The 10,000-nt window shown below is 45.6% G+C and overlaps 1 protein-coding gene across 1 annotated transcript in view; it reads left to right on the top strand.

Annotated features, from left to right (window-relative positions):
- Nucleotides 1-1,392: 1,392 nt before the first annotated feature.
- LOC113806525 (single-stranded DNA-binding protein 3-like) overlaps nt 1,393-10,000 on the top strand; it is a 71,815-nt gene continuing 63,207 nt past the window's right edge. The window contains exons 1-2 of the mRNA XM_070122448.1: nt 1,393-1,470; nt 2,489-2,561. Of these exons, the coding sequence (XP_069978549.1) occupies nt 1,415-1,470; nt 2,489-2,561 (129 nt within the window). The 5' untranslated portion in view covers nt 1,393-1,414. The remainder of the gene's footprint in view (nt 1,471-2,488; nt 2,562-10,000) is intronic.

The following is a 10,000-nucleotide window of genomic DNA, read 5'->3' as shown; positions in this document are numbered from 1 at the left end:
ACACCAAATATAATACCCGCTAAGTGAAGAACAACAAAAACAACGAGCATAAAAGAATATTAAAAAGCAAAAGAATAAACAAATACACAAACGTGTAAATCAACAAGTAAATCAAGCAAATAACAAAGAAGCAATGGAATAAAATGTGGCAAGGGACTACTCCTCCGCCCGGCCATGCAATAATAGCAGAGATGATGCTTGACTGGCCCTAATAATCAAGCAGTGAGATCGATCGCTTCCTTCTGTCACACAGGGGATTATAGCTCGTCCTTCCCTTCCCCGGTGGGCCACGGATCAGCGTAGGATAACGAGGAGGGAAAGTATCGAGGATAATGTTGGATACAGGGTAGGAGTTGGGGGGATAATAGGAGAGTAGTGGTTGGGGAAAGAGGTTGAGGTTAGGAGGCCACAGGCTGGGTGGGTGTGAGTGGTTGCTGGTTGGGGGTGGATATGTTTGTTAACGTTATTTTTAATTCTTTATTGATGTTATTATATGTCATCATTTGTATAGTATTCCATCTCCAGATTAAAGTAAATCGGTACATTTATATGAAAGGGAAAAAAAAATACACTAAACGTCATATCAAATTCTCCTTTTATCTGAGAAAAAATAGACTCAAAATCCTCAGCTGTATCAGGCTCGGCAATTTCCCAGCGGCTGCAGAATTTCAGTATAATATAAAGACCTGTGTCTCGATCATGATATCCTTGACTCGATCACGGTTTGGTAAGATTTCCCGCGGTGACACACGAGTAACGGAGCCGAGGCAGGAGCCAGGTTGTGGGGTGTACTTGCTGCCTCCAACCTCGCGGGGAAGTTCCAAGTAGTACATGTTCTTTCTGTCAAACTCTGATATAAGCCTCTGGGGACAAGAGTTAATTTCTCTTTTGAGTTCTTTCATGACGCAGATGTTGCGAGGAGAATGCTTTATGGTTGCTTTTATTATTACTTTCTAATTGATGGGAGACTGGATTTCATTGGATACTTGAGGAAAAGATAAGAAAATTTTCGATGACTGCTACGACGCGCTCATCACCAAGATATGGGGTTTGCGGCATTGGCTTTGTTATGCCAAATTGTCAAAGTTAACTCCATTTGCGCACTGTATGTCCCAGTTGCTCGGCTTATTCGACCCGATCAATTTAATCTTTATTTTATCGTCAACCTAATTTTGAGCAGAAAAAGTTACATGCCGGTAGAAATGCGGTACTGTCACAGGCATAGGACAACAACAAGACTAACTAGCATCCCACGTGTGCACCCCCCAACCCTCCCCCCAGGTAAGATTTTCCGCCAATCAGCGTGTAGCGTTAGCCCGTCGTCATGGCAACGAGCCCCCCCTCATCTCCCGGCGTCCCCTCCCTCCCCCCGGCCGCCGACCCCCTCTGACTTGGCTACAGTACAGTGTTCAACATGTACGCTAAGGGGAAGGGTTCGTCCGTCCCTTCCGATGCACAGGCCAGGGAAAAGTAAGTGGAAACTTCAGCAACCGAGAGATAAATCTTGTGTCGTAGCTATGATGTGAAGACTTTCGATCGCTAGCGACCCTTCGAGGATAAATTCGTGCCGATAGTGTGTTTTGACGACATACGATCAAGAGGTTTTGTGATCTTGGAGCCCGAGTGATAGTAGCTGTTCCCGTAAGCGCTCAGCCTCCCCTTGACATTTGGGACTATCAATCGCCGTTTTTTCCTCAATAATAGTGTGATAAGAGCCTGATTGCCGCAGCATTTAGCATTCGAGGAAATTATTTAAGTGGTTGTGAAGTGTTAGAGAGACCGCGTGGCTTGATAGTGGAGAGGAGTGACTGAGGGAGGGAGGGACGCTCGCCGCTCGTCCTCTGGCGCGGCGTTTAAACGTGGTTCACAAAGCAACACACGAGATGCTGTCATGCCTAGATGTCACTGTCACAGCCGCGGTGTTATGGCTGGTGAAAATTAGTTCTAATGTTATCTTTTAAGCGTAATTTGGAGGTTTGGGCCTTGCTGAATCCTGTGTGGTTGAAAGAGACTAGTTTTACGATAGGTGGGGAAGGTGCACGTGGGACTTCCTTTTTCGGGTGGGGAGAGACGCCCCCTGGAAGTGATGATGCTCTAAATGCTTTTGTGAACGCTTTCTCTATCGTTTTCTCCTTCGTTATGCCTCTAAATACGTGATTTAATAACTGGGAAGTATAACTTTGTCATCACTAGTATGGTGTATACATCACTTTTACATCTGTTAGATTACATTTTTCACTGCAATGTACAGCTGTGTTGGCAAGAGCTGCCACGAATCGGACAGGTGTCTTGGCTGTGAACATCTGTGTTCATCCTAAATGGCCTCAATGTGTAACGTCGAGAACTTAATAAGTATTTAAATATTAAGTTCACATTCTTAGATTCCGCGAAATTTAGGAAAAAAAAGGGGACATATTCCCAAAATTGATGATAAGATGCATAGGCTTTGTGGCTCGTGCATGAGTCTGAATTTCTGTTTATTTTTCAGATTGGCGTTATATGTGTACGAATACCTACTACACGTTGGTGCCCAGAAAGCAGCACAGACTTTCCTATCAGAAGTAAGTACTTGAACCTCTCTTGCTTGCGAAGTTGGTGGCACAACAAACGAGGGAATATAATGAATGTACTTATGGAACTATGTTGAATAGCAGTTTAACTTACATTTCACATTCTCTCTCTCTCTCTCTCTCTCTCTCTCTCTCTCTCTCTCTCTCTCTCTCTCTCTCTCTCTCTCTCTCTCTCTCTCTCTCTCTCCACACACACACACACACACACACACACACACACACACACACACACACACACACACACACACACACACACACACACACACACACACACCAGTCCACATATGCATAATGTAAGAAATCCTTGTTAATTCTGTCTCTCGACACGTTCTGAGGGAACAAATTGACCAACAGCCCTATTTTGTTCTGCCATCCACCTGCCCGACCTTGCTCTCCTTACCTAACTAAGGGCATAGAAGTCCAGATTTCCAGGTCGATCATATGGATTACAGCAAGTTAACCATCGCCAAGAGAATCAAGAGGCTAGTGGTGTAGTGAGTGTGCCTATCATGGCTGCCCAGATAGCTTTAGCAATGAGTGCTCTGTTTGGAAAAAGAGTTGAATTATCTTTTAGTCTATAGAGCCTGAACTTGGGGATGATAAGGACACTAATGTTTATGACGTATGCAGTGGATACTAGTGATGAAGGTAATTAACCAGATAAATCAACCAACAGTGAGAGTGCAGTGATATCAGTGATTTGAGAAGAGACCTCCCCAAGGCACACGTATTTACAGTGTTTCGAGTGCAGTGTTTTGGAAACAGATTAGTGCTCTTGCCTAAGACCCGAAACCTTACTTTCTTATCTCTACGTTCTGCTAAAGGACTTCTATACGTACATGTGAAGCTCTTACCTGGCCCTCGAAGAAGCAAGCAAGCACTCGGGCCGAGGGGGAGGTGGAAAGGCTAGCGTCGTCGTCGGCGGCCAGCTCTTCCCGAGGCGTTGGTGCCTGAACCGAGGCGAAAACACGACTCTTAAACATGATTTTTTAGATTATATTTAAATAGTCAGATAATCCTTGATGTTGGTTATAGAACACTACATTTTTTCTTAGTTTGTCTCCTTATGTTGTACTATATTTTATTCTAGTTAGAAGGACTCAGTTGTAGACTAAAATGTGTGTGAGTGTGTGTGAATGATATATGTTACTTATATCTTTACATTTGTTCATTTATTTGCGATGAAAGCTACTTTTTGTAATAGTGTATTACGTAAGCTAGTCGATGTTGACAGACACTTCTAAGACAACGTACCCAGAGAGCGAAGAAATTGACTTCTTATATTCAATTTTTAGTAGTGATATAGCATTAGCAGTCACCTTATGGCGGGCCTCAGAAAACACGTTGAGAGCTCTCCTGGAAACAAAATCTGGTATGGAGATCTACGGCTTGTGATTTTCATGGCCGATAGTATTCATGAGCTTTTCAAGTACGTGACAATACTAGATTTCCTGTTTTGTGGTTTAAGTTTACCGAGTTACTCCTTGAGAAGGTGAAGGACCTGGCCTAGTGAAAGTGTAGACACCAAACAATACTCGAGTTTGAGTTTGCTGTCGAGGGTGTGGTCGTCAAAGGGTTAGAATGAGAAGGCCGAGGTTTTTGGACATTAGTGAGTGATCTACGGTAGTCATGAGGCTACTTCATGATTCTTATTGATGAGATTGTATGCTGTTCATGAGGAGTCTTGGACCAAGCCATGGAAAGCAACAGACCATGGAGCTCCATAACCAGCGGGAAATGCCTCGAGCTCTAGAACTAGAGTAGGGGGGGGCGAGTGCGTAGACGCTAGGGGAGGTAACGAGAGATGGCGTAGACGGGACAGCCGTAGCATGGTGAGGGTAGGGCTAGCCAGGCCGTGTCATGTGTCGAGTGTGTGGTCATCTACTGTGACCTCACACCTCACCAACCTCTCCATTGTCTTAAGCAATGCTGAAAGAGCTTTCGAGTGTTTTCGGCGATTTTTTTCTTGTTATAATTTCTCATTTTTCTTCATTATCATTTGACTTGTGTGATAAGTGATGGACAGTTGTTGGCAGTCATTTTGCATATAGAGAAAAGACCCGATTTTGCGGTGTTGCCACAACCGGGCGATGCGCAGTTGCCATGTTTATGATGCGCCATACACTATGCATGATGACTTTTCAAGGAGGCGTCGTCACCTCCAACCCTACACTGCCGGCGCGGGCATTTGTAGCGGGTTATAGGGTGTGGGGACGCCCGACCCTCACTACAATAACACCCGCGGCCCTACAGTCGCACGCCCGTCACCTATGTATGGTTCTGCGCCCGTCTCGGTCCTAAGACGATGAGCAGGCGAGGCAGGTCATCTCTCTCGTGACCTCACTCTTTATCCCTGACCTCTACTCGTACAAGGAACCAAAGGGGCACCAAACCCGGGGAAAGTCTCGATGAATTCCGCAGCTACCGATTGATTCCGTCCTAAGCGTGTTCATTCCCTCGCTGATGGCTATGTGATGAATCAACTGGTTGGCGACAGTCACACCATGGCGTGGCAGAGGAGAGGTGGTTCCCGCAATGTTGGTGTAACGGGACGCACATGCTCTCTCTTCTTTTGCTTACTTCTAACATGTAAATTAACTCAAAATGTAGTGTGGTGTGGGTCAGCGTGGGGGTCGGAGCTGTACTAGACATAGAGTCCCACCAGGTAAAAGAGCGAATTTTAGTCGGTTACAGTGGAGAGGGGATTCTTCAAATATTTTTTATTTCCCGAATTGGTGCAGGAAGTTTAGCGTTTTATCCCCCTCCTGGGCCGTGGTGGAGCGCTTTCACTGATTATTCCCGCGGAGTTGCATCATTAATACACTTATTGTGAATGAACATCTGGATGAATATCAATTGTTCATGTAAGCGTTTGGGTTAGGAGCCGAGAGCTAAGAAGAATGCTGTAGTTTATGTGTAACGTCTGCCGGCCCCCCACTCCAAACCCCGCTCTCGTCCCCAGCCCCTGTGTGCCGCCCGACCCCGTTACAGTGGCACACCCTCACTCTGTCCTCACCCACTCAACTTGGTATTCTCATACTCTCGTAATACTTACTTGGTTTCGAAACGCTATCAACCTGCGTAAGAGAAATTCTGTAGCGTTAACCTAAAAAATCCTGGAAAACAATCCGATGGGAAATGTACATCATTAGCTTGACTGGGAATTTAATTTGGCGGGAGAAATTATTTTACGGAATTAAATGTTAACTTTCGTCAGTGGCGTTAATTGAGGCTTCTTGCTTTCGTATATTCACTTTGGATAGTCAGATAGACACATGAAACTACAGGGAATGATATCGACAGGTCTGTAGCTGTATCTGACTAAGGATTTATAAGCCATACAGCCATCGCTAACTTAAGTTCCGCGTGGGGCTGTGAGCTGCAGTGCACAAGAAAGGTGTGTGGCTGCCGGGGAGACAGGCTGGGGAGGAGACCTAATGTTTTCCCTCCGCGTTGGGATATGACGTTTGAAAGATTCGAAATTATTTAGTCGAATAATATTTGCTTGTTTGATTAATATCCGACAGAATGATTAACCTATAATTATTATTTTGAGTTCGAGAACAGGCTGTTCACGAGTAAAATAAAGGGTTGCCGCTTGCTTTAGCCGCGAGAAAGCATAGCGCCGATGAATGAAGAAGAAACAAACAAAAAATAAAGAATTGGCTTTGGATATCTAGTAATAATATTTAGAGAATTAATCAGGAAAGATCCAGTCGCCAAACTGAGAACACTGAAAAAGAGCAGCTTTGCTGTTCAATGAGATTGTTCACATTAAAAGGTTCACGTTGTCAATCTTACTCGCTGTAGATTAAATGGATGAATCAAGTCGACTGTACATGAACAGATCGAAAGTTTGAACCTACAACAGAGGGATCATTGGTCAGTGGATCGGTGGCGTTCAGAATGACAGCCGTGCGGATAGTACCGCTAGTGAACAGGGCTAGGGGGAATTCTGTAATGCCCCCCCCCTTCGTTACAAAGAACTCCCTTATAAAACGACAACTTCTATCATAACTGCCAAATTATATGTCTATTGATATTTTTTTGTCATTTCATGAAGAAAATTAAGCAAATCCGCGTGTAATTGTTATTCTCTCTCTCTCTCTCTCTCTCTCTCTCTCTCTCTCTCTCTCTCTCTCTCTCTCTCTCTCTCTCTCTCTCTCTCTCGTTTTTTTCTCTCCCCGTGAGCGTCCTTGCTTGTGCTGGTGAAATATTCATCATGAATGATCCGTCAGTGTGGTCAAGTACACTCCCTTCGCTGCTTCTGATTGTGAGCCTTAGTTCGTATCGATCTGACGGCTGTACCTCCGCTATCGGTTATTGTCGTGTCTGTGTATGTATGTGTGTGAGCGTGTGTGTTTGTAACGGGCGATGCGATGTGGTGTATGTCTGTTTAAAATGATAGCCTTGGTTATCGCGATTTACTTACCTAGACGAAGCGCATTAGGGAGCAACAGTTCTTTTTCAGGAGAGAGAGAGAGAGAGAGAGAGAGAGAGAGAGAGAGAGAGAGAGAGAGAGAGAGAGAGAGAGAGAGAGAGAGAGAGAGAGAGAGAGAGAGAGAGAGAGAGAGAGAGAGGGGGGGAGAACAGTAGAGACGCAAGTACTTAGACATGGGAAATAGCACGCATTTCCTTTTGGTTGTATAGACTGTATCCACGAAGCGTTTATGTGTGTACGGAGCGGGTCACAGGACTGTCTGTTAGCGTGTATTTGGGAGAGAGATGTGGCTGTTGCATGAACATCGGAAAATAACCAGAACCAGAAATACACTATAATTATTTTTGTTCTTATTCCTGTTTACAGATTCTTTAGCTTACAGGCTTTTGAAACGTAACAGGATAAAAGGTTAGATCAGCGTGTGTGTGTGTTAGAGGGGGGTTCAGAGGGCATTCTGGCGAAATGCTTGTTGGCGCTGATGTAGGGCTACCGTCGTTGTCCGTAGCGCCGCCAACTCGTGCTTTGGCGTACCTGTGGGTTCTTAGTTGATGTGATTAAAATTGTACGTGTTGATTGGACGATGATTTGATCATAGGTACACACTCCCCTCGCCCCCACCCTGTACCCTGCATCCTCCCCCCCTGCAACACCTACACCTTGTCCAACTGGGTGCTCTTGAAAGGGGTTTTGGGGAGAGGCAGGCGTGTCTTCATTGGAGATTTTTTTTATAGTCATGAGTGCGCTGTTAAGACGCTAAATATGGAAATGAAAAGAGCCGTAACATGTGAGATATGACGACGGTAATCGCTGCTTCCTTTTGTAAATATACGACCTCGAGAACACGTGTTTCTCTCTCTCTCTCTCTCTCTCTCTCTCTCTCTCTCTCTCTCTCTCTCTCTCTCTCTCTCTCTCTCTCTCTCTCTCTCTCTCTCTCTCTACATTTCTATAAATTTTTGAAGGTAAATATCAGTGGATTCAATTCCCTTAAGCTTACACGTTTGAAATCACGCATGCATATTGCTTTGGTAAATTCAGACAGCAGATATATTTCGAGCGTCGTAGAGACATGAGCTATTACAGCAAAGTGCCGGCGACTGTGACAAGGGTTGCCTCGAGGAGCAGCTAGAATCGTATTACTGGAAGACGTTTAAATCTCATCATTGTAAATTATGTCTTCTTTTGGTGCAGTATTTGATGTACGAAGCTTACCCAGCGCATTGCCAGCGCATTGCTTTGTAGGCTAGTTTTTTGATTCGTTATCGACGTTCGCAGTTCGGTTTATCACTTCTGGTTTATAGTTGGTGGTTGTTGATTTATTGTAGGCATTGTCGTAAAAGATTTTGAACATTATCCTGTATTGCGATGATTGATATGAAGAAAGAAAATGAACACATTTGGGTAGCATGGATTACAACACACTTTGCCTTTGGCGTCACGATACCATACCTGTAGCAATTTTCCGGTTTTGTGTAGTACAGGAGTACCCGAGTCTTCGCGCCCCGTCCACCCGCGGACTCAATGCCACACCCGCACGCGCCCTCTGTATGTTTATCCCGGATATCTCTAAGGAGCAAGATAAGGGTCATAGATTGTCATGGATGTTTACATTTGCAAAACGTAGTTGTCATCATCATGTATTGAGGTATTTGCTCCATTCAAAGGCTTGCTCCTCCCGCAGCCCGTGGGACACTGCCGGGGATCTCCATTCTTGCTTTGTATTATGAATTTATTAAATATGTTTTTGTAAAGGGTGTTTCTTTCACGGCTGCTTAGCATTCGTCGCCGAGTTCTTTGACAAACACCCGAGATCACATGGGGATAATGGTGGTACTACCATGCATGACAGTCGCACACGGTAAGCTTGAACATGACATGACATTGACGGCTTAGAGACTCAGCGTGTGGTGGCGGCGAGACAGTACCGGAGTGGAGGCAGTAGTGTCGCCGGCGGCCGTGTGGCGGCGCTGGTGGCGTCCTGGCGGGCAACTCGCACCCTAGAGTTTGTGAGAGGAACCCCACGCCAAGTGAACACACGGCTTTTGTCGTGTAGGCAGATTTTCCCTTTTTTCTGAATGTATATGTTTTTTGGCGATACTTGTTTTGCCTTTAAACGTTTTTGTTGTTGTGTCTTTTTTCTGTTTTAAAGGCGAGCATTGATAGCTGCCAGCTTCTGCAGCTTTGGTAGCTCCCTTATGTATGTTTTATTTGCACCACATACTGTAGTGTTCACCTGGGGGATGGGGATCCGAAATTTAGCCTTGCAAAATCCGGCAACAACCCGCTTCCACGCAGCAATTTCAAATATCCGAAATTTTGTTGGAGTGACGATCGTTCGGGATATAAATTTTTTTGGATAGTGAACTTGAATGTTGGGGAGGAAAGGGACGGTGGAAGGGAGAGGAAGAGTAGGAATAAGGGTGAGATGAGATCACCAAGGGAAATGTGAATGCGCCATGATGATAGAACGACGAGAAAAAATAGTTCTGAGGGATTTAGAGTTGTGGGAATAAAGGAAAGAGAGGGAGACGATAGGCGAGAAACGAAGAGAGCGAGAGAGAGGGAGGGAGCAAAAGCAGCGGGGAAGGAAAAGAGAAAAAAAGAAAGAGAGAGGGAGAGACGGATACAGAGATAGGGATGATAACAGAGCCAGAACAGAGACAGAGCGAGTTCAGGTGTAGGAAGAGCATGGACGTTGATGTACACTGCAGATGTAGCGAGCGTGGCTGACTCCATCACACTCGGCCGGGCCGCCGCACCAAGCGGATGGCGATCGCGGCCCGGCTCCTGGCGACGGCCGCGGGGGGAGGGGAGCGAGGCCGAGGGGACGTTTATGTGTGAGGGCGAGGGAGCAGAAATGGGGGAGGGGGAGGCTACGGCCGAGGAAGGAGGGAGAGGCCTTAATGGTTCAGGGTAAGGGAGCGTGTATGGGTGAAGCTGCGGCACTGGGTGAGGGCGAGTGCGGCAATTACAGGGGGGAGGGTGACAGGGT

This window comes from Penaeus vannamei, chromosome 6 (genome assembly GCF_042767895.1).
Source record: "Penaeus vannamei isolate JL-2024 chromosome 6, ASM4276789v1, whole genome shotgun sequence".
Lineage (NCBI taxonomy): Eukaryota > Metazoa > Arthropoda > Malacostraca > Decapoda > Penaeidae > Penaeus > Penaeus vannamei.
This window is presented reverse-complemented; position numbering and strand designations above follow the sequence as displayed.